Here is a 26,418-nt window from a genome sequence, read left to right as displayed (position 1 = left end):
AGGAAACCTTTGACGAATAAAAAGTGAAAAAGTTTTGTATTGTTTAATCAATAATGATAACTATAAAAGTAATAATAGTTACAGTTAGACTGAAGAAAGTGTAACTCTTATAGAAAGCAAATAAAAAAGCATAGAGGGTGATTAAAAAGCACTTTGATAAAAAATTATCAGAATACTAAAAAAACGTACATAAATTACCAAGTTAGTACGTTTACCAATCCTTTACTGCTCTTAGCTATCTCCCTACTTTCTGAATAAAGCACGAATTCTCGTTAGCTGTTAAGAAAAGTATTGGTTTAAAAAACATAATTTTATCTTAAATTGATATACTGATGAAAGACTACGAATTCTGATTTTAAATTGTTTGAACGGTTTATATTTATATTTTAGTTTTGTTTTAACTAGTTTTAGTTAGCTAATGTTTTTTTTTACTCTAACGTAAAAATAAATACAATAGTACACTTTTATTATGGTCGTCACAGGGTAAAGTATTTGTTTTTTGTTTATTTTACTTGAGTAAAAATAAACAGTCACTAATGATTAAAAGTAAATATAAAAAAAAGGTTAGTAGCTTGGTAAATTAACTTTAGTGAAGCTTAATTTTAAAATAAAGGTTTTATAAATTAAGTAGTACAATGAATTAAGTACTTTATAAGTTTAGTTATTGGTTTTAAACATAGTTACTTTATAATGTATCAAAAAAGTTAATAAGATAAAAATGTTAATAATTTACTACATTTGTGCAATGCTTTAAACGTACTCTTTAATGCTAACTGAGATTTTGCATTACTGACATTTGATTAAGTGTCATAACAAGACTTTAAAACAAAACCTTCATTAGCCAATTCAACATTTCAAAAGAAAGAAACAAACAGTAGTATACTTATGTCACAAAAATAGAAATAAGAGCATAAATTAAAAATATTAATACTCATTTGAATAAATTAATAAAAATATTAAAAAACACACCATTGATCTGCCACGAGAAGTTTTTTTGTTCGGGGGTAACGCGACGTCCGCGTTCTCCACATTTCCCTTTCTCATCTCGATTTTTTTTCGGAATTCCTCGTAAGAGTAGCAATCTAAAAAATATAATTATGAATGTTACAGTTCGGAAGCATTATATCTACCTCGAATCTTTTTAGTTTTTAGAAAGAATTACAATATATAAACTTTTATTTATTGTGCAAGTTGTAGAAAATATCCCATAAAAATTTGATAACTAATTTGGCAATTGATTACTGTTATAAAACTACCATGAAGTTAAACATTTATATAAGATATAAAAACAATCACATACGTCCAAAGACGATTTCATGTGAATCGTTTCTGACGGTGGCAATCACATGTTCGATGTCACCTGCATCTTCATCCAAAGAGTTTTCTGGTCTTCGAAATTCTATCTTACAAGTAGAAGGACGTCTTCTGCCGTCTGTAAAAATAGAAAACTAAATACTTACTTAACTTAGTTAAATGTAATCAAGGATCATTATTCCACTATTATGGCTATAGTTTAACTTTAATTAAAACAAACTAGTACAGTCAGGTACGGGTCAAATATGCATGAAGAAATTTTTGCACCAAGGGTCGTTTTGCACGAGAAAAAGTAAAAAAAAAGTATATATATACATGAAAAAAATAAATTATAAAAAATAAAAACAAGTTACCGACCAGGAGTAAGAATTAAAAGTAGCAGTAATAGTAAATAAAAAAACAGAAAAGAAGAAAAAAAGAACTTTTTTTTGAAAAAAAAAATTTAAGAAACAAAAAAATAATAAAAAAATAAAAGAAAAACAAGTCACCGATTGAGGGTAAGAGTTAGGGACAACAGTGATACTAGAAACAAAAATAACTAATAAAAAGTAAAATAACAAAGTTAAAAGATAAGAAAAATTAAAAACACTAAAGTTAAATAAAAAGAGTTACCGAGCGAGTGTAAGGTTTAGGGGTAACAGTGAAATTAAAAATAAATAAACAAAGAATTCAAATTAATAAAAAAAAGATTAACCCGAGCAAAAGTGTCTTTGTGCAAAAATATATTTTCGTGCAAAACTGTCCCTACGAACGTATTTGACACCTACCCAGTGCAGTCACCTCTCGCGAATTTACGCACTCGTTTAGTTACTTTCTCCCGTTTAGTCACGCACTTTTACTGTGTACACAATGTGTGTAGATTCGCGATAGATGACTGTAGTAGTGTTATAATTTTGTATTAATTTTATAAAAGTTTTTATTTTTTCATTGCTTTATGGATGAGCATAATATGAACTATAGACTCTGAGTATAGAATTCTCCCATTACTTTCTTACTTATATTATAAACACTGAAACATAATTTATTTAGAATCTTGTAAGGCTTAAAAATAAATTCTCTATGAATCTCATTTCATTTTAAATGTATATTAAAACGCTAAAATAATAAAGAAACAAACTTCTTTCATTCACCAATAATAACTCATCACCCGAGCTGGAACCACCAGGTGCAACGCGCAAATCTCCAGTTACCTGTGAGAATACTTGTGTTAAGGTTTCTATTGCATTTAAAAAAACTTCTTGAAAAAGTTTCTTATTCTGTTTTGTGTGTGGTTCCTTTATAATACAATATAGTAACTCATATGTTATGCCTAGTTAATATAAATAGTCCAAAGTAGCACCTAGCAGGGGCGTAGCGTGGGGAGGGACACTGGCGCATGCGTGCCACTCAAAAAAAAAGTATGTAATATCTTTATCCTATATTGTTTATTTTTTATGCTTAATTTGCCCTTTTTCAACAATGTTTATCTAGTATTCGAAAAGTTAAACGAAATTTCGAATACCAATTAGTGACAAGTTAGGAAAGTTACTCAATATACTGATTCGGTGCGCAAGCGAAAATGCGCACCGGTGTTGATAAAAAACTCCACAAGAAAAAATTTTATAACTTCATGAACTTCATAAGAATACAGACTCAAAAAGCACGCAATTAATGTAATTCACCGCGAGAGTATAACCTTATGGCAGACTTTTCTACAAAAAGTTTACAAAAATACGTCACGCTTAAAGGAAAATTAAACAATTTTACAAGTTTTTTTTATATGCTACAAAAAATGTTTAGACTACTGCTAGTTTTCTGATCTTTGTTTTTGTAAACATACAAGAAAAAGCGTGTCGGCCAATGAGAAATAAACTTTGTTTGTGATTTTTATTTTAAACAAATACAATCAGATAAATCTAATTTAAAAAGTATACTTTTAACTTGAAAACTTTAAAGTAACAAACAGTTACTTGGAACTTGTTTTACTTAATGAATTTATTTCAATTATATTACTTATAAAAAGATCTTTTCATACCCAATTACAAAAGTTTTAATTTAGGGGATTTTTTGAGAAAAATGTTTGCGCACCCCCTGACCAAAATATTACGCTACGCCACTGGCACCTAGTATTTATAGGACAGTAATTAAATAAGTTAATGTTTTATTACGATTAGTAGTCTAAACTCTTAAACAAACCTGCAGTTGACGTCCTGTGTTTGTGTTGGACGGAGCTTGTACCGAGTCGTCAGAAAAACGCACTTTGCGCGAGCTTGATAGTCGACGGCTGGTTCGGGAACTTTTCTCTCCGTTAGGTGTCAGTGCGCTTTCCGCGTTTCCTGCCATCTCGTGAGATTGCTCGTCTTCTGTAAAACGACTTTATGATAAACTTGAAATAATTTAATATAAAAGCTGAAAAGTATATACACAATAAAAAACATGTGATTAGTATAAGTAAAGACCACTGGTATTAAATAAAAACCTTTGAAAATTTAACCTTAAAGCTAAAAAATATTAACTGAACAAATATTGAAATAAAAATAAACAACATGCGGTTGTACCAACCACTGCTGTCGTCCTCCGAAGCCGCGTAACCCGATCTCTGAACTCCTTGATCAGTTCCTTTCTCCTGGAATATTTTCCCCGATCTCTGAACTCCTTGATCAGCTCCTTTCTCCTGGAATATTTTTTCCGATACCTGATTGATACTTTCTTCACTGGTGGTTTCAATATGAGGGTTTGTCCAGTTTTCTTTAAACAGCATAGCATCTACAAATATTAGGAGTTATTTTGTGTGATTAGATATGTTTTGATAGAGATATAATAAAAGCTTACTTCTTCTGCTGTGGTTGTGATTACTGCGTGGTTGATTGTTCGAGCTTCTCAGTTTAACCTGTAGGTTATATCGGTTTAATCTACATTAATAATTGTACATGAAAGCTTACTTCCACTTGGTTGTGTTAAAATCAATTTTTTTGCAAAAAACACTATATGAGCAAGTAAAGTAACTAAAAACATAAAGTTTGTGAAATATAATAAAAACATTAAGCTATATTTGTTGTGCAAATAGGTTTGCCTAACTTTCTTAATTTAATGATTTTCTACCTTATAGTAAAAAAAAAACTTAAATTTGTCACCTTAATAAGGGCGTTCAAATTTTACATAAAAAATCTAGTGTAAACTAAATTGTTAAAAATACTAAGTACAATTAGTAAATTGTACAACTTTTTAACTTTCATCAAAACAAAAAACTTCTCTCAATAAAAAATGCCCTTTTTATCAAAAGTTTAACAAATACATACAATATTACATCATCAAGTCTACAATATCTTTCAATAGTATTTTTTAGTTTTAACATTGAACGTTCTTATTTTTTTATTTGTGTAAAAATCAAAAACTAAAGCGTCGTTTAAATAAAATAAAACATTTATAATTCCACAAACTTAAAAGTTAATAAATTAAACTTTTTTATATTTGTGGTAAACTATAATAACAATAAAAAACCTCATTAGACTTGATTCCCCCTCCAAGCAAACGACGATTGCTCGACAAAAATTTGGCTTCACTTTTGTAAAAAGATAAGCTATTAGTTATTTTATTTTGTATATAAGTATATATATCTTATAGAATACAAAAGTTTTTTGAGTTTTATGAATTTTTTTTTAAATTTATTTTTGAAAAAACACAACTTATTTTATACTACACGTTGATCATATTTATTAAAACCAAACACAAGACAACTTAAAGTACTTAATACTACAATACATTACCAATTTTATTGAAATTTGTTTTTTTTTTGTTCATATTGCAAACTTAAGTTTAAAAAAACTAAAATAGTGAATTTCAAATTAATTAGTAATTTTTTTTTGGTATGAGCAAAATTTATAATTTTTTTTAGTGTATCAGCATAAAATATTTCTAAACTAACTAATACTTGAGCTGTTGATCTCTTTCTGCAATGTCTTTCTTTAGAACATTAACAAAATCGACATACGTCTCCATTTCGCCGGTTTGGTTGTTGATCGCCAGGCTCATTGATTCGATTCCTCTCCGCAACTGAACTATTTCTTTCGCCACCTTCTCCGCTTCAGCTGCTTTATGGCGGATTATCACCTCCTTGCGGCAGTCCTCGTTTTGGAGATGTATGGCGAGTGCAGCGAGTTGGTTGTTGGCTGATTGGAGCGATTCGACTAAGCTTTTCAGCTCTACATTCTCCATCTTTACCCCTTTTACCTGTTCAATGATGGTGATTTAGTAAAAATAAATGATAGTTGTTTATATAATAAAATATGTTGATTTGTCATATTTTAAATATCAACACAAAATGATATCGATGTCTCTCTCTAGAATTTTTTTCTGGTCATCTTTTATTTGATTATTAGAAATTTTGAGAACGATTCAGTTGAAAATTAAGTAAAAACAATATATAAAACTAATTACTTTTAATATTAAAAAAGTATCATTGTCAGCAGTTGGCAGTAATTAGCATAATTTTTTTTATTTGAAACAAAATTAAGCTTTAGAAGCTTAATTAAACTGAACACTATTTATGTAAACTATAAGTGTTAAATTGATATGTTTTAAAAATGTATAATGATTAGACTATTTTATTTTATATTGTTTACGAATTGGGTTCAAAATAGTAAAAAGAAATATTTCCACTGTTCAAAAGACGACGTTGAAATTTTAGTAGATAGACATACTTATAATTAAAAGTTGTTAAAAAACATTATTTATCGATCTCTAAAAACCATCTTTGCAAAACAGTATGTGCCTGTTGGTCAGAATATTTTAAACTATTTTTATTACAATTTTTTTTTGCCATTGTAAATCTTTGATGTTTAGTTAAAACTACTTACTTTGAAATTGACATTCTCAAGAATTTTCATCGCCTTTGCAATGTCTGGTTCCAAACCATTCCGTTCAGACTTAATTTCTTTAGCGTTTGTTTTTATACCTGCAGCCGTGTTGACCTGTAAAAGAAAGGTTTTTCATAAAAAAAACTGTTTTCATAAGTTTTGTGTTTTAATACATAGTTGGAGTGGGAAATGTACTGGACATGGCCGGATTCTGTATACCAAGCATAGATATCTGATACACGACTTAGCTTTTTAAATGAAAAACATCTTTTTAAATTACATTTTCAAAACATACTTTTCAGAATGTGCTCTTAGATTGAATTTGGTTCCAAATAGTAGTTATTAAACTAATATTTAATTAAAGTTTTGCTGTATAACAACTTTTTTTAAAACTTTGCAGTACACCCTTTTAAGTTACTCAACCCACAAAATTTTTATTAAGTCGCCTGGCAGACAAAACGTTTGTTGTGGACCCGATTCTAGAAAACTTGCTTTGTTTTATAGCATGTGGAATATTATGTAATTAGCGGTATGGATTTGATTTAACAAATTGTAAATCTTTTAAATGTCTTAGAAAAGCAATTTTATTTTAAGTTTACAGATTTTTTTTATCAACAGTAAAGACTGAATTCTTTTTTTTTTTTTTGAATTTCATATAGATTTTCAATAAACTTAATAGTTAATAAACTTAAAAAAAACGGCTCTCACTTTTTCTCTCATCTTCAACCGGTCCATTTCTGCTTGGCAATTGGACCACTCAGTCAGCGCTCTGGTCAGCGCTGCCTTCAGCTTCTTGTTCTGCTCCTCCAAGCTCGGGTGCTTTGAAACCGACAAGCAAATTTCCTTCATCATCGTTTCGACCCGCAGCCTGTAAATATAATTGGGATAACAAGACAAGTTTAGAAATGTCAATGCACGATATCTTCTAAAAAATCATACAAAGTTAGTATAGATTGTGTTTTTTAGAGAATATAACACGACTATAAAAGAACTACTATTGAAGAAAAAAAAACTATTAAGTAAAAATAGTTTGTGTTATGAAATAAAATATGATTATTAGTAAAACGTATAATGATATCTGAAAATAACTTTTTACATAGTTAAAACTATTTACTTGAATTATTTAGTTATTGTTACACTTAAAAATATTTCATTACTTACACATATTTTATGCCAGATATTAGTTGTCTTTTACAAGTAGCAGACCAGTTTTAGCAGGCAAATTCTTTGCTGGCCATATTATTCATTTTATCTTTATTAAACAATAATTTCAACAACAAAACTTCGAAAAAACAACTATTTAGTAAAAACCGTTTCTCACTCAAACCTAAACTATAAGAAAGTTGTCTTTTTTTTCACAAGACAGTTTAAAGGTTGTGTAGTAACCTTAGTAAAAAAAGTTTTAGTGTAGTAGTCAGATTACTTTATTTATATTTTTAAAAGACACATCATAAAACAAAATTTTACTTGAAAATTGTTTTTTTTGTAATTTTTGTAAAGAAGCTGTTGTAAAAATTATGTCTATGTTAAAGAAAAGAAGTTATTTATTGAATTCATATATAAATCACATATAGAGAGCGTTTGTAAGGGACGTAGCTCAATGTTTTGCAAGATGAGTATTAATACACATCTGTATTAAACACATAACTGCTTTTACCGAAACGTTACTAGTTATACTTTTTTAAACTTTTCATCAAGATTAAAGGTTAGAAAATAAACTAAAAACAACGAAAACCTTTAGAGTTGTGATAATTTTAGTTGTTTGAAAATTTATAAATTGTAAATCAGGGATCTATGTCATTTTGAAAAATTAGTTGGCAGTAGTAGTGAGCAGAGTTTTATAATTTTAAATGGGTGATTTTAAACTACTCTAATTCGTTTTATCGTAATCTAAGCTTGACACTTGATTTTTACTTCATGAGGTAAAGTGTAAAATATAAAAACACTTTTTTTGTTAAAGTAAAAAATTTTCAAATTATTACAACAATTTGATTAATCAATTCAAAATAAATTTTGGAAACTCTTATTTACATTAAGAAAAGTACTTATTTTAGTTAGATATTTTTATACATTGCTTGGTTTTGAACTTGTACAAACTTTAATTTCAAACACAATTCTAAACAGTTATGTTTGAAAAAAAAAAACTAACCCTTTGTCGAAATGCCATTGAGCTTCAGTAATATAATCGTTTCCATTGACGCCATAAATGCTAGTTGAAGGTCCACTTTGAGAGGTATTGCAGGGATCGAACTCGAAACCAAACTTGTTTTTCTGAGTTACCACGTCTGCCTTTCCAACTTCACTTTTGCTCAGATTCTCATAGACAGCATTCATGTTGTTTGGCCTGTTTTCAATGTCTTGATGAATTTAAGGTGTATTATGGCACACTACTAATGCTACGTTTTATAAGTTTTAGAAACTTGGTGGAATTTTGTAATTATAAACTTAAAACATTTTTAATTATTTAGTGAGACTCTCGATAAAAGTGTGAAAGTTTGAATTAAATTGTAACTAAGCTTTATACATGTTTCTTTTTTTTTAAACTTTGATAATATGCAAGTAACATTTTTTTACCTACGTTTTTGATATAAAATAAAATAATTTTACATATAAAACATATAAATAAAACTTTATGGTCACAAAAGTTATTTATACTCATACTTTAATAGAAATTTTACTGGTACCTTAGTAACTGTTAACTATTTAACTTAAAACCCGTAGTTAATTTAAGTATCTAAAAAGTAATAGTTATAGTTACAATATTAGTTCTAAATCTAAAAGATTGTTTGCTATTGTAATTTATAGTTTGGCTAACTTGAAAAATTACAATTAATGTTAAAGTGACTAAAAAGTTTAATCTTAAAAATGTTCAACATAAAAGCAAAAAAAAAGAAATTTTTTATGCTTTGTTTAAACTACAAAACTTGCTTTTAAGTTATCTATACGATCTTCATAAAAAACGTTTTGTAGTTTAAATAAACTATTATTTTAGTTTAACCTTTAAATATTATAATTATAGCAAAATAAAATAAAAAACAAACTAAAAACAGTGAGATTAAAATAGCAAACAAATGTTGCATACTTAGATAAAAAAAGAAATAAAAACAATAGTAATAATAGTAATAGTAAGCACTATAAAACGATTTATTTAACAAAAAGTATTTCACTTGACTGGTTAAGTTATATTTAAAAAACTATTTATATATAGTTGTTTTTTTATATATCATTCCCCTTGTTAAGACCAACAATATCTGATATTAAAAAAAATTAAAGTAAAAGTATAACTGAATTTGTGGTGCATATAATTTATAACGTAATAATTAAAATGCTTTGTTTATTTAAAGTTTGAAATTTATTGATTTCAAAAAGTAACTTAACATAAACCAAGTATAGCTAGCTTAAATAACTAAAGATGACAAAAAACTATACTGACGTATAACTTGAGTCGTAATTTATTTTTAAACCTGAGGGTATTATTAACTACTGACAAAACTGTTGTTTGGTAAACTTTGTATATTTGTATTATTTTGCAAATTTCACTCGTTAGTGACTTTTTCTATCAAAAGTTACGTATTACAATGCACGTACAAGTATATAGTAAAGTATGAAAAAAATGGGTAGGAGTCAGAAAAGCACAGCGTCACTTTAGCACGGGGTAACACTTTAGCACGGAATGACACTTTAGCAAGGAGTGTCAGAAAATCACAGCGTCACTTTAGCACGGAATGACACTTTAGCACGGAGTGACACTTTAGTACAGAGTGTCACTTTAGCACTGCGTGACACTTTGGCACGGTGTCACTTTAGCACGGAGTGACATTTTTGCACGTAATAGTTTTAAATATTTCAAAATGTTCATCTAAATAATGTTTAATTATATAAAATAATTAACTTTAAACAAATTATTATAAAAACTAGTTCTAACATTTATAAAAATGTCGTCTTAAATTAAGTTATAATTAAAGTTTTTAATATGGGCTTAAAATGAAACAAGAACGTTTTTAATCTTTATATGTCTCACTTCTTATTTAAAACTTATGCTTAAACTTTAATCTCATTAAAATTGGTTAAAGCTTTTACAAAAGTTTTAATAGTCCTAGAGCTTGTATTTATTGCTAGGTTTAATAAAATAGTATTATGTCGAAAATTTTTAAGTAAAAGTATCAAAATATTTTCATCTAGATTTAATTAGTAAAACAAATTAATAAAGTTTTTTAATTTACTTTTGTTTTAGTTTTAGCCAAAGCTTAAATTTGTAACTCATTTAAAGCTTGTTAACTTTTAGTTTACATATTGCATAGTTCGTTTTTAGATTTTAAAAAAATACAGTACCTAATGTGAGTTAAGCAAAGAAAAAAAACAAAATAAATTCTGTGCTAAAATGGCATTCCGTGCTAAAAAGTCATACCGTGTTAAAGTGTCACTCCGTGCTAAAGTGTCACTATGTGCTAAATTGTCACCCGTGCTTTTCTGTCCCGTTCCCAAAAAATACAACTATTAAAAATGACAACAATTTATGAGTAATTGTGACACAGTGAAAATTTAAATTATATTTTCATAATACACTTTCATGTTGCATTTTAAAAAGTCTTTTTAATTTATTGTCGCTATTTTATAAAAGTATCAAACTTTTGTTCTAAACTATAAAAAGATATAGACTACATTTTTTTTTAACTTACATTAGTAGAAGACTATTGATTCTAGCGACATATATGTTTTGTGAGTTAATTTGTGTCTTAAATTTTGTTTTCTAAAAGTAAACTTTAATTTTCAAAAGAGTAATTAAAGTTAAACTGTAAAGACTTTTTATGCAGTGCATGTGATAAGTTAGAAAACTTTTGATTTCCAATTTCAAACAATTAATACATTATAAAGATAAAAATTAAAGCTAAACTTATTTTATAACTTAAACTGCGAAAATGTGTGCGGAACTTTTGAGTTTTTAAGTGGGGTTGTGGTTAAATCATAAGTAAGCATTCTGACACTTAATACTAAAAAAGTTTAAAAACAAAGTAAATCAGATGAGAGTCGTAACAAATAGAAACAACGATGGCATTTTTCACACAATTTTATTATTTTCTAGTTGGTTCTTTCAAGTTATAATATTATAAACATGTTGCACACTTTTAAAATGGAACATTGTTACTAAAAATAGTTTCTGATGTTTTAATTGTTTATGATACAGTTTTGCATTTAACGAGAATTAAAATAAAATAAGCACAATATTACATTGACGATCTTTTTGATACAGACCACTAATTATATAAATAACTATTTTTAGTTTTACTAATTTTGTTTGCTAAAAGCCTAAACTATATAAAGCAACATACTATTTTATCTATTTTTTAATATTAGTGTAACACTATTTTATGAAAACATAAATTTTTCTGAATATTCATTTAATACAAAACCATACATTTAATATTATTAAGCAATAATATTTCAAAAGGTACTCACTCATTGTACAACCTTTCACTGATTTGCACCTCATTGTCATTGTTCACTGAATTTAAACTGGAAATACCTGGTAATAAAAGTTCATTGTTTAATGAACATATAGTACTACGTTCAGATTCCTCCGGATCAGCCATCAACTCCTCCCGTATCAAGTTTCTGTTGAAATATGTTAATTAAGATTTAGTTATTATACATTTTTCAATGACAAGTAATATATTACATAAAAAATATTATTGTTACTAATTAATAGTTTTCATTACAATTGTCACGCTTCTGAACAAATGAGTTAGTTGAGATTCATTTATTACAACTTTTTTTAATGAAAATTAGTCTGTTATATAAAAAAATATTATTGTTACTATTTAATAGTTTTCATTACAATTGTCACGCTTCTGAACAAATGAGTTAGTTGAAATTCATTTATTACAACTTTTTTTAAATGAAAAGTAGTCTGTTATATAAAAAAATATTATTGTTACTATTTAATAGTTTTCATTACAATTGTCACGCTTCTGAACAAATGAGTTAGTTGAGATTCATTTATTACAACTTTTTTTAAATGAAAAGTAGTCTGTTATACAAAAAACTATTATTGTTACTAATTAATAGTTTTCATTACAAATGTCACGTTTCTGATCAAATTACTTAATTAAGATTCAATTACAAGTAGTAATACAACAAAATTTTTTAATGACAAGTAATCTATTTTACAAATATTTACTGTTGTAACTAATTTAACTGTTTACGAAACTTTGATCCTTATAACATAATTAAGCATTAGAAAAAACTAAAAATAAAAAAACTACGTTTTGTTGGACTAGGTAAATTTAGTAAAATATAAAATTCAAAAGTAGCTAATACAGTTTAAGAGATTAAAATTATGCTGGAAATATCATCGTAAAGGAGCTTTAAGGACATAACAAAACTTAAAGCAAAGTTAAGATCGTAACAAACTTTTATTGTCGACTTTTTTAATAAAATGAGTATAGTACGTCGTATATGTTCAATAAAATCGTTATAAGAATTATAAAGTAAACATGCTTTATATTTTTTTTGTGTAATAATTTACGATAGGATGAAGATTTATTATTACTATCGCTGCTATAGTTTTTGTTATCAGTCAGTAAAATGGTGGTTTTCCTTAAGTTATAAAACGGTATATTATCAAAAAAAAGTTATAGTATTTTTTGAATCGGAAGTACAGTCACCTCTCACGAATCTACGCACATAGTGTCCAGAGCAAAAGTACGTTAATAAAAAAAATGTAGCAAATATATTTACTACATTAGATGATCTTGATTAGTGACAATTAAGGGACTTTCCCACTTTTTTGTTTACGAACAAAGATGAAAAATGAATTTATCTAATTAAATGCAAGACAAGTTTAATCTTAAGTAAGCAGATAATAGAAAACCTAAAAAAGAGATTTATTGGGATGTAATGAAACATTTGGTAATTAATGTTATTTATGTCATAACTAAACTTTCTTTTGATCTGTGCCATATGTTTGTGTTGCGAACTTCTATTATTATTAGTCAGACTATAATGCTGTTTTCAGAATTTAATTACAAATTTTGTTAATTATCAATACTTATGGTACAATTAAATGTTTTTTTTTATCAGTCAAGAAACATAACTTTACAAAGTCTAAATATAGGTCGAGAATAATTAGCATATTTAATTTTAGAAAAAATTTATAGTTATATTATTAATTTGATACATACTTAAAGTTTAACTTTTACAACAGTAAAGATTTTCAAATAGTTGTATTTTGTTTTATTTTAGAATTCTGAAATGCAAAGCCAAATGAGTGCGTATATTCGCGAGAGGTGACTGTACAATAGTCTTAAAGATTTTACTAAAAGTTATTTAGCGTAAAGACGCCATTTTTTAAATAACAGAAAAGTATACAAACGTAAAGTTGCCAACTTATTATAAGCAAGTTTCTGAATTTTAGGCTTTAACCGTCAAAATTCTAACTGAAAGTAAATTTTTAGTATGTTTTATTTGCTTTTAACAACCTTTGAGTTTCTTACTGATAGTTTTTATATTAATAATTTCATAGTTTGCTTTAGTTTATGTTTAAATAGTGTTTACTACGTTGTATTACAACGAGTTCTACAAATAAAAACGAATAAGATGATGAATATATAAAATAACTAAAGACTCAAAAAAGTATTAGAAAATAGTTTGAAATAAACTCATCTAAAAATGGTGACAGTCTGGGGCAATTAAGCATTTCCAATTAAAGGTTTTAGCGACAGTAACACACGGAAAAACTTTAGCTCTTAGGTGATCAAAAGCAAAGTTTTCAAAAGTCAATCACGCACAAAAACACAAGTTATATCAGATAATTAAGGAAAATCAGTTACAATTACAACTTATGCAGTATAAAGTAAGACATCTAGAATTGAAGCTTGTTACTGGCAATTAGTTTTTAAGACTAAAGTAGTTTTAACCATTTTTACTAAAAAGTATGTAACTTAACAGTATTACTAATTGTTTTTTTTTTACATATTGGAATATTATTGTCTTAACAAATACTAAACAGCCTTATAATTTCTTAACACGTCTTTTATTCCCTAACAAAGTCTTACTTTAACTACCTTAAGAGGTCGTTTAATTTTAGCTCGCATTAATTTACAACATTTAAACTTTAAATCAGTTTCATATTAAAAGAACCGACCTATCGTCCAGAGATCCGAGTTCTCCACTGGAAAATCCTCGAATTGCAGATTGATCATACTCATCTATGCACAGTGAACTCGCTTCTTGAAATTCATCTATTTCACTCTGCATAAAACCAAACTCACTCTCGTCCACCGCATCCTGCTCGGCTGATGTCTTGTTGTCAACGTGGCTAGATTTTTAAATATTGGTTATTATGGAGCGAGTAAAACAATATTACCTAGCTGACCACGCCTTATGGCGTTTAAACCGCGTACTGGAATTTGAAAAAAGGAATATAAATTTATTGAAAACTTGATTAGGGGAAAGCGTTATGGAGGTTGACTTTAGTAAAACGTAAAGTATACCAGCCAGTATAAGTAAGGAGAAGTGATGAGCTAAAGTTAAGATTATCCAAACAACATAAAGACAACATAAAGAGATTGCAGTTTTCGTGTAAAGTGTTGCAGGGTTTTTGGAAGCAGCTTTTAATTAACTTCAGTGTGCTTACATTGAATAAAGGTGATCTTTTTCTAATAGCTAAAAATGTTTTCGATAAGAAAATAGCTATTAAAAGCGCCTCACATAAAAGGACATTTTGGGGCACGACAGTTAATGTTAAAGTTAAAATTAATGATTTTATTAAACTAATATAGGAAAGTGAAACACATGTTAACACTAATAGATATATAAACTACGAATAACTGAAGAGCTTTGGTTTTTGAATGAATGATGCGTTGTTACGTCGTATGTGGAGAGTTTTAAACTAGCTTAAACTTTATTGCATTTTAACTAAAAAACAATGAATTACACAGAATTTAACAGAGAAACTCTAGTTCAATTGTTAGAAGGTGTTTTGTTGTATTAAAAAACCATTTGGAACTTAAAATCGCTAAATTTTTATTTAAAAAAAATCTATTTAATACTTGGAGCATCTCGAATTAATAAATTCCATTTTATACTTGCATAATTACGTCATAATCAATTAAACTTTTAATAAGTTTTCGACACGACTTTAGTTTATATTTTACTTTTTGACACGAAAATTAGTATTTAAAAATCCTTCAAGTATTAGCTTTTTATTTCGGTTTGAGAATGTAATGATATGAAAACTGAAACGGTTTTTGAACAAAAACTAATTAAAATGAACTTTAAAGTATGAATTCTAACTGTATTTATAGAAATTTATATTACTGTAAATTTATGTTAATCCGATCCCCTTATGACGTCATAATCCGTCGTCCAAGGTGTGTAACAAAATTTATTACTTTAAAAATATTCCAACACACTTTACCATAACCAAACATTGGTACTGCATGCACAAAGTATGCACATTTAGAAAAGCGGTGATATAACGGAAGCCGCGATAGGAAATGCAAGAGTCTTTGTACCACACGAAAATAAAAGCGATAAAACTGATTAACGTAATCAAAAAACAAAACAACGTATTTTAGACTTTTGATAACGCGATGAACTTAAGTTTATAACACAAATTGTTTTAGCTAAAAAAATGAGTTTTAATAACTGAGAGTTATCCTACTTTTTCAAACTGGTCGTGAAGCGTTGTTTACTGTTTATAGGAAAAAGTAAAACTATCTGGGCATGAAAACTGAGTTAAACTTTTTTGTTAAACAAGTCTTTTAAATTATGTTTTTCATTTAAAAATAATATTTTAGGAGTAATTTTTCATGTTGTAAAAGCTTTTTGTAAAGCTTAATATTTTGAAAGTTATGAAAAAATTTATAAACCAAGAGTTTTTGAAATAAATAACAATAAAAAAAACTAGAAAGTATGTTCATCAAGGTTCATACAAGAAAAGTTAAAGAACACGGTCGAATATTAGCAAGTATTTGTAAAAAACAAAAGAAACACGCTTTTTAACAGCCTACTTTTTCAAAGTTTATCAAGATAGCAAAATATAAAATAGACAGCTGTATTTAATCTTCAAAGTACGCTGAAAAGCCCATCATTAAAGAGATTTAGGCTAAAAACACACCATAAAGCAAATTTTTGTTTTTAAAACGTTTTTATTTCAAAAAAATAAATAGTATTTCGTATAGATTTTACAATATCAACATAAAAAATTTATGTAAACATGCCTTTAATGTTAAGTTTTTCGTAATTTGTTACAGTTTTTTTTTAATTTTTTACCTTTATAGCTGCTATATTTTTTATTCTGGTCACAAAAATAAAAATTCGTCTTAAGTTCAAAAATGGGGTGTTAGCAAAATCATTTTTATTATTTTTATTGTTATGACTTTTTTAAAAGCTTTAAGTTTAATTATTTTTTTTATAATTTTACCAAGACCTATTTAGCGTAAAGGCGCCATTTTTTAAGTAACAGAAGAGGTTACAAAGAATGAGTTTTAATTTATTGTTTTAAGTATTAAGTCGTTAAGTTATTAGCTGAAAGTAGTTATATTTTGAACTTTAGAGTATATCCTAATTATTTCTTTACTCATAAACCTAAAACTTAGAACTAGCATCTGTAAATAAAAGTTTAGACGTTAATATAACAAGTTAAAGTATTTCTAATTTTGATTTGTATTAGATCACGTCATCTTATCATTTATTGCTAATTTATTTTATTGCGTCTTTATTAATTGATACTTTTAGATACAATATAATAAGAGCAGATTTTAATACAGCTAAATGATTAATAATTGATAATTTTATTTTAACTTTTACTATTTTTTATAACGACTTTTACAACTACAAGGAGCAGGTAATGATAAAACAACAAAAGACTTGAAATAATGAGATCAGGTTCAAAGTGCGGAAAAGTAAATTTTATTAGTGTTAAAGGCCTCGGGCTATTTTTATTGTTATTAATAACCAAAAAAATTCTCTCAATACTATTTTGTAATAATTCAAGTGTTTTATGTGTAGATGATGAAATTTATTTTTAAAACAAAATCACACATCAAGGCGCAAACTACATAGGGATAGCAGTAGCTACAAAACCTAAGTAATTTAAAAATGACATATACTTTGTACTTTTTTCAAGAGTATAAAATAAGATGCTTGCAACTAATAAGTTTCTAATTGAAACTCGACGAAATTAAACCAGGTTTTCATAAACATGCGTAATTTTTTAATTTTATCATGTAGATATAATTTCTTATAAAATTTAGTTATTTTCTGATGATTGTTAATGTTTTCACTATTGTCTATTAAAACAAAAACAATTCTATTTCGTTAATGATTGTAAAATACAATACTTAGCATGTGTTAATAAAAAATATTTTACTTAAACTAACAGTTGGTCAACATCAGTGAAATCGGTGAGGGATCGAAGAGAACCACTTTCAGTCGAAACCCTTCCATCATTGAACTCCTTGATGCATTGACCCTCCTTACTTGCGCCTTCGAGGTTTTGTTCATTTGTTTTCTCAGTTCGAATTCTTCTGACGGTGTTAACCCTTAAAAATATAATTAGTATTTCATATAGATTTTACAATATCAACATATCTAATATATGTGAACATGCCTTTAATGTTAAGTTTTTCGTGAGTTGTTACAGTTTTTAGAAATTTATTACCACTATAGCTGCTATACTTTTTATTTTGGTCATAAAAATAAAAATTCTTCTTAGACTCAAAAATGGGGTGTTAGTAAAACCATTTTTATTATTATGATTTTTTTAAAAGCTTTGAATGTAATTATATTTTTAATTTTATCACAACCTATTTAGCGTAAAGGCGCCATTTTTTAAGTAACATAAGAGTTTACAAAGAATGAGTTTTGTTATATAGTTATAAGTTTTAAGTCGTTGAGTTCTTAGCTATAAGTAATTTTGTTATTAACTTTAGAGTATATGCTTACTATTATTTTAATCACAAGCATACAATGTATAACAAGCATGTGTAAATAAAAGCTTAGTCGTTAAAATTACAAGTTAAAGTATTTTATAATTTTGGTTTGTATTAGCTATTTTGATTTGTATTAGGTAACGTCATCTTAGCGTATATTGCTTATGAATATTGATGCGTCTGTATTAGTAGATAGTTTCGTTTAAATCTTTACTATTTTGTTTTTACAACTACAAGGAGCAGGTAATGACAAAACAACAAAATATTTGAAATAAAGAGAGCAGGTTAAAAGTGCCGACAAGTTATTTTATTAGTGTTAAATGCCTTGGGCTATTTATTTTGTTATTATTAACAAAAAAATTCTCTAAATACTGTTTTGTATTAACTCAAGTGTTTTATTTGTAGATGATGATTTTTTTTTAAACAAAGTCACACATTAATGTGCAAACTACATAGGGATAGCAATAGATACAAAACCTAAGTAATATAATGATGATATCTACATTGTACTTTGTTCAATAGTATGACAAAAATGCTTAAAACAAATAAGTTTCTAACTATAACTCGACGAACTTAATCAAATTTTTTCATAAACATGCATATATTCTTCTAATTTTACCAGTTAGATATAAATTGTTTTAAACTTTAAACATCTGATTATTGTTAAACACTTTTTATTTATTTTTGCTATTCTATTTTAAAACAAAAACAATTTTATTTTGTTAATGAATGTACAAATATTATAACTAGCATGTGTTAATAAAAAATATTTTATTTAGAAACACTAACTGTTGGTCAAAAGCAGTAATGTTGGCAAGAGATCGAAAAGATTCAATGCTACTTTCAGTCGACGCCCTTCCACCAAGTTCCACCAAGTTACTGAGCTTCATGTTATCCTTGTTTATCACTCCCTTGCTTTCTACTTCAAGGGTTTGTTGGTTCACAATTTCAGTTCGAATTCTTCTAACGGTGTTCATGTTTGATAGGTAATTCTGTTCTAAAATTTAATTAGTTGCAGTTATACTAATAAATATTTGTTTTTAAACAGATATATCTAATAATTTTTTAGTTAGTATTTTAAGTAGTTAAAAACAATTTATTCTTAGATGCATTGACTTATAGCTTACTGTTTAAAATGTTATTTTAAATAAAAAAATATTCAACATAGCTATTTTCCTTATGAATAATATCTAACCATATTTATTCTCGGTCTAAAACTAGAAAAATTTTTATAAGTTACTAACAATACTGAAATGAAATAGAAGATTCAACATACTATCAAAAACACTATCAACACTAACCTGCAGTCTGTAGTACATATAAAGAATTATGATAAAATAATGTATTTGTTGTTTTTAAAAACTACAAAAACCTTTTTTCTATAAGATATTAAAAAAAATGAATAGCACAATAATGAAAAATGTAAGAAAAGCATGACTACGATATGAAAATGTTGAAATATGTTTTAACAAAGAAATTTTTCAAAGAAATAAAATTTTATGATTGGGTATTTATTTTTTATGGACATCGGATGATTTTACGAAATATTTTTTGGAAGTTATTTAGGTTTGAAGTATAATTTTTCAGGTGTTGTCACGCAATTGTTTGTTTGTCAATCATATTTATGTATGTTGTTTGAAAAAGTCTTCTTTTTATCTTAAATGAAATTTACCTTAACAATATCTTAAACAGCGATCTAATGTCTCTTATATTTTCGTTTTTTTCTTAAACTGATGTCACTTCATATAAATATATTTTGACGAAAATATTTGAATTTAATGAAATAGCAAGAAAACTTACAACTTATTGCACTAAAAATAGTTCTTTAAAAACATTTTCAAAAATCATATTAAGAGTACACGATTTTATTAAATATAAGAAAGTAGTTGTATGCATCTGACACTTTAGTATAAAATAAATGTTATCAGAGTCTTAGTTTGACAAAAAATGAGCCTTTACTACTATTTACAAAAACGAATTTAAAATATTTTGTTAGACTTATTACAAATCACTCGATTTTTGTTAACTTGAATGTTCAGACTAAGTTCTTAAATATCTTAAGTTTCGTTTTTTGAAGTTTTAAAGAAATTGTAAATTAATAGGTTTGAAAAACTTAGTTTCTGTTAAAAAAAGCGTTTGAACGACACTTTAAAAAAACTAAAAACATTTTATAGCAGATAAGTTTTTTTAATAAACTTTATTAGATATTTATTTTTCATTATCACTGTTACCCCTAACCTTCGATCGGTAACTTTTTTTAATAATTTATTTTTTTGTTACTTTTTCTATTTATTTAAATACTTATTCATATATTTTTACTCTCGTGCAAAAATGACCCTTTCTACAAAATTGTCACTCGTGCAATTTTGTCTTCGTGCAGTTTTTACCCGTAGCTATTTTCCTTATGTATGTTTTAATTTTAAGTGTAGCTTATCTTGTCTGTACGTTTGTATTACTATTTCTAATATAAATGATAACTATTGTATATCAAAGCAGAAGCAAAATTTTGTTCTTTTGAAAAGATAAAAACAGCTTTTTAAAAGCAGCTTGAAAATAAAACGAGGTTTGAACCCACCCTTAATTTTTAGCCTAATGAAGACATCAAATATATTTATGAATAAAAGGCTAACTATATTATTTCAGCTTGATATTGGTGCAATGTAATGCTAGGTAGTTAATTAAATTTAATGCTTAATAAACTTTTATTAGTACTAAGTATACAAAAGACTACCTGCATACTATTCATTTCACATATTACAGCACTAAAACTATTATTTATGTTTAGTAACAAAATTAATTTTATTCACTTGCACAAAACTGAAATAGTATATATTTAAAAACCAATGAGGGTATTTGAAGAACAAATTAATATAATTAGTTTTAACTATTTTAAGATTATATTAATATTTATATGTGATAAAATATAAATATCTTTTAAAGTAAACGTAAAGTACCGTGCTAGTTATTTAAAAAAATTAAAATGACTTTGTTTTTTTTAAGTGAACGACTATTAAAATTCTTAAAAATAGTTAAAACAGCCACAAATTAAAAAATAATGTATATTTATGAAGTATAAAAAATACATATGTAGGTCATATTAATATCTACAAGCCATTTATTTCTTTTTGCAAAACATTAAATATTTTTTGAGATATAGCTTAAATAAGATAAAAAACATATTAAAACATTATATTTTTTGTAATTTTTTAACATCTTGAAAAGTATTTAAGATTTTGAAAAAAAGCAAAAGTGGCTTGTAGATTTAATAAGATCTACATATGTATTTTTTATTTTTCTCAAAATAATATTTCTTATTGAGATATAATCTTATAAATATTTTTTTAGGAACTTCAATTTTTGGAATTTAACTTGTCCGAATTTGAATTGTCATGTAACCGTTTGTTATGATATATAGTTTTTATTTAATCTTTTAATAGAATTTCACTTTGATGACACAGTTTATCATATTTTTTAAACATCAATATTTACAGGAAGTAACTTAAATACTTTTAAAAAATTTAATTCTAAAAGTTAAAATGTAATATGAAGTTGAAATGATACCACTTTAAATTGTAAGAAAGACACAAACACTTACAGGTATTTAAGTAATTAAGTCTATTTATTAAGCCCTGTTTGTGAGTACGAATATCTAAACAAAAATTAAGTATAATATTAAAATTAAAACAGTTCGAAATTCGTACTGAATAACCAGATATTCTTAGCAAAAAAACTTTTTTCCCAACGTTATAAATAATTAACAACTTAACTTGAAACTTATATCATGTTTAATAAATGTTATAAGTAACCTTTCTATTACTAATAATTAGTCTAAATGCAGTTAATTGTGAAATAACTAGGTACATATCTAAAATCAAAATTTCATTTTGATGTCTCAAGTATTAAGTACAATAACTTTAAGTTTAGATAATGTAAGATTAATACTACATGAATAAGTTTTCATAAATGTAAATGTAGGGGTTGTGTTAGTTTTTTTGGTTAGAAGTCTACTTCCATTAGAATACATAAAACTTTGGTAATTCCCAAGGATGATGTCAAACCAATATCAAATTAAAAACATAATTTATTTGATGTAGTTTTTAACCATATTTTTGGCCTAAAATTTGTTTTATAAATAAATATTAAACTTGAAATAACACAACTTCATATTTAACCTCATTTATTTGACAATTTAATACACTTATTTATATTGATTACGATATAGTAAAATAAAATTCTATTTAATATTTTAGTTTATCATAAATAAATTTAATTATTACATACTATGTATTTATAAAGCTTGTTTAAAACAAATATTTTTAAATTACTCAAAATAGTATCATAGGTTAAACAAATTAGGCTAAAAACATTGATCTTTAGCATATAATTATACTTAAAAAAGACATCAAATATAATATATTTTCACTTTGATATTGGTGCGTCTTCATCCTAGTGATTTACCAAAAATTTTAGCATCATTAACGTCACATATATCCTTCCTTAACCTAACACAGGGGTCGGCAAACTGAGGGCCACATGTAATTTTTTATTCAACTAGTTTAATACACTAATATTCTTGAAAACACAAACATAAAATTTTAGTATAATATCTAAAGGATATTCTATCGCCTATTTTTTTTTTGTTCACAAACAATGTCTTTTAATACATTTTTTAAAGCACATGAAAAAATGTTCCTTTTTGACCTGTCGACCCCTACCCTAACAGGTTTAAAGTTAATATCTAGATTTTAATTAAGATTATAATGCATGTAGTAACTTAAGAAAATTACGTTTTTATGTTGATGAGAACTTGTGAATTTGTGAAGTTGAGCCAAGCCATTAAAAAAACAGAGTTTTTCAATAGCAGCTTCAAAAACCTACAAATTATTTGCATATATCATGACAAAATTAATTTTGAATGAAAAATTCTTTTTTTTCAACCTTTATTACTAAAACACGGGTGCACGACTATTCAAATTTACACCTTTCAAATTCCGAAAACTAAAGTTCTTAAAATACTTTAAAGAGCCACGAGTCAAAAAGTAATATTTAGTTAGTTATGTATGTCACACTAATAGATTGTCTTCTAATTTAAAAACTCATATTTTACCTATTAAAATTAGTACTTTCAAAGGTACTTTTTGCAACTTTATTAATTTTTTCATACTAGCAGGGATACGTTTTACTAATATTCACAGTTATTATCAAAGTTAGTTTTAATAAAAAAGTTATTTTTATTAATTTAATTTTTTTTCATTATCATTGTTACCCCAAACCCTCGGTCGGTAACTTTTTTTCTAATTAATATTATTCTTGTGTTTATAATAACAATTTTTCTTAGTTATTAATTTTTTAATTAGTAGCCCTGCTAATATAAAACATGAACTAATGTCAAAAAGTACCTCTGAAAATAATAGTTAAATGAGTATATTACGCGTCCCTAAACTATAAGATTACCATTAATGTTCAGATATCATTTTTTCTTTTTTTGCAAAATTTTAAACACTTTTTAGTATTTGGCTGAAGTAACTTTTACAATATAGTAATTTATACTAATATTTAAATATATATTTTGAAATATTATTAATATTTTGCGAAAAATCTGTTGTGATGTTAATAAGTCCTAGGTACTTTTTTTTATCCTTTTAAACATATTTTTTTGAGACTTAGCCTCTTAAATATTATTTATAAAATTTGAGTTATCCGAATTAGAATTGTTATCTAGCCCTTAAATTATAAAAAAAAAAGAAATATAAAATTTTTAAATATTACAAAAATAACACAACATTGCCTTCATATATGTAATTTATTTTCAGGTTTTCAAAAATACTCGTTTATAGTATATTTTGGTTGTACCCTAAATTGAAATATATACAGCTATATAAATGTAAGCAAAATAGGGTTTAGTTTCAGTGTAAAATATACAACTTTCTTAAAATTTAAGTGCTTATTTGTAATATAGAGTAGCAGTGAAACATATTTAAAAAAATTTAAATTTTTAAATAAACTCGCATTCATAATTGAGCTGCCTTATCAAAGCAACAATACTTAAAGATTTTTTATAAAAAATCAAAAAAAATTTTTACTAATGGTTTACAAAAATATATTTTTTGATTACATAAACATAATTTTTATTTAAGAATCAAGTAAGCTAATCCATTATGTATGTACTTAGTTGACCCTTAGTATTACAAATAACTTATTTAAGATAATCTTAATAAAAAAAGCTATGGTTACCATTTTTGCAAACAGTTATTATTATCTCAATAAAAAAGAACGTTCAAGTCCAAAGATTTAGAAACTCTTAATTATCGGAAGTACGAGCAAAAATTATTATTATTAAAAAATACTACAGAATTTTGTTCTGCTCGAGCAACTTAAAAAAATTATAACTAACACTAGTTGGAAGTCGGAACCATCTATCAGCATTCAATACAATCTACATTATTTTAGAACTGTTTCAACAGTATTTTAAACTATTTTACTTCTTTTGGGTTACTTACAAACATTTTAAAAAGTAATTTTATTTATTTAAAAAAATCAAAGTTATTTTGTGATGCATTCATGAATATGATAATTTGTAGTACAAAATTATTTAATTTAGTTTACTAATAATTTTTTATAAACAGATATCTTGTACAAATTTTTGATATTTCAAGGATAACTTTTATTCTTTGGTTTAAAGCACTTGCTAACAAAAACAACACACGCAAATAAATTAACAAAATAAAACGTTTAAAAGAAAAATTGATGTATGTACAACAAGTTTTAACTAGCAATCTTTTAACTGAACTTAATTATAAATATGAACACCTTAACAGTACAGTTTCTTAGTTTTATTACTTTTGTATCAGCTAAAACTTTACCTGCAGGAATCTCTAGCTCATGGGCCACATTTGAAATTTTATTTCAAATATTTTAACAGTGCTTTTGTTATTTCATATTTTTCTTTACAGACTAAAAAAATGTTTTCTGAAAAATAAACTAAGTATGCTTTAAATAATTGTTTGTTTACTTATTTTTAAAAACTGCTCAGTGCTACCACTTTTAAATTAAAGGAACAGGGGAACAAAAATTAAAGATTGTTAAGAAAAAAAACTTCTACAGTTTTTAAACATAACTTTAAATAAAACACAGAATCACGGTATACCTATAATAAGCTCTAGCTAGGTAATATTTTACAAACTAAAATTATATTTTAGTTAAAAACTCTATTCGCTCACCTTTACAATTCTCGATTTCGATTCGTCCAAATACTTTTTAGCTACCGTCCGTTTTTCTATATGAAAAATATATCCATTTATAAATCAGTATTTGAAAGAACTTGAAAATTTTGTATAGTAAGTAATTTTTTAGTTATAGAATTTTTTCATGAAAAGTAGAGTTTTACTTTGGTGAAGTTTGTTAAAAAATACTTTTAAAGTAGTTAAAACTCTTAGTTTCAAGATAAATGCTAGTATTTTTTAATTTGTTAGTATTAGTTTAATCTTTGCAAGGTTATTTATTGGTCAGGACATGTAAAGATTGTTCAAATGGTTTTTATTAGTTAAAAGTTTGATTTAGTTAGCATAAACATTACTGTTTTCAAGTATCACATATATAAACACAAATTGATAGTTATCAAAATACTCATTATTTTTAAAGATCTTATTATGACTGAAGAATTTCAAAGAATTGCCGAAATTCGAGGCAAGAAAAGCCTAAATGACTAAAAACTAGCAATACTACACTAAGCTTTACTAATCTGGCCTGAGATTATTAAAAAAAATAGTTAAATAATTATTTAGAAACTGAAAAAAACTTTTAGCTTAACTTAAAAATACCTAAACACATATAACAAAAAAGTAAGACTTAGCCTAATAGCATATTTTTATTAAAAAGATTTTAAGTTAACAAAAAAAGCCTAAGATTTAAGAAAAATCAAAACTAGCCTGAATTTTGTAAAACAAAACTTAAAAAAGATTGAGTGAACCTGAGTTTTTCAATTCTTCAAATTACCCAGAAAATGTGGTAACCCAGTCTTAATTACAAATGTTAGCTAAAATTTGCTTACTCAAATTTTATACGTTTGAAAAACTAAACAACTGAACAGTTTTGTACATCCTAGGAAGTTTATAGCCTAATACTTTCCTGAGAGACCTACATCTTCATTGAAAAACGTTAAAATGTTTATTATTTTTATATTTACAAAACAAATTTAGAATTTGTTAAGTAGAATAATTATTAAAACATATTATAAAAGTAAAATGTTAAGTCTGGATTAGGGTTTCTGAAATTCGGCCATGACAGATACTCAGCGGACCATAAGCAGCAAAGAGGTAGGGGCATGTGCTGTA

General features: G+C 26.0%; 1 protein-coding gene across 1 annotated transcript; it reads right to left on the bottom strand.

Moving 5' to 3' along the window:
* Positions 1–243: 243 nt before the first annotated feature.
* LOC145835230 (uncharacterized) lies at positions 244–25,340 on the bottom strand. The gene is made up of 17 exons (XM_082942791.1): positions 25,306–25,340; positions 18,875–19,082; positions 17,534–17,695; positions 14,293–14,466; positions 11,607–11,762; positions 8,299–8,493; positions 6,858–7,017; positions 6,150–6,263; positions 5,219–5,523; positions 4,795–4,855; positions 4,126–4,183; positions 3,856–4,059; positions 3,490–3,656; positions 2,432–2,504; positions 1,301–1,432; positions 970–1,082; positions 244–276 (listed from the first exon to the last, which is right to left on the bottom strand). The coding sequence occupies exons 2-17, from the start codon at positions 19,060–19,062 to the stop codon at positions 244–246; spliced, it is 2,295 nt and encodes a 764-aa protein (XP_082798917.1). The 5' UTR covers positions 19,063–19,082; positions 25,306–25,340.
* Between the last annotated feature and the right edge of the window lie 1,078 nt (positions 25,341–26,418).

This window comes from Thalia democratica, chromosome 4 (genome assembly GCF_965202585.1).
Source record: "Thalia democratica chromosome 4, ktThaDemo2.hap1.1, whole genome shotgun sequence".
Lineage (NCBI taxonomy): Eukaryota > Metazoa > Chordata > Thaliacea > Salpida > Salpidae > Thalia > Thalia democratica.
This window is presented reverse-complemented; position numbering and strand designations above follow the sequence as displayed.

What these genes read in the sequence shown, in the direction of transcription:
- LOC145835230 (XM_082942791.1), bottom strand. Translation starts at nt 19,062, where the DNA reads ATGAACACCGTTAGAAGAATTCGAACTGAAATTGTGAACCAACAAACC. An exon ending in AGTGAAAGGTTGTACAATGA is followed by an intron (nt 8,494 to 11,606) that starts GTGAGTACCTTT and finishes CATTGAAAACAG; the next exon opens with GCCAAACAACATGAATGCTG. An exon ending in ACATGAAATCGTCTTTGGAC is followed by an intron (nt 1,083 to 1,300) that starts GTATGTGATTGT and finishes TATATTTTTTAG; the next exon opens with ATTGCTACTCTTACGAGGAA.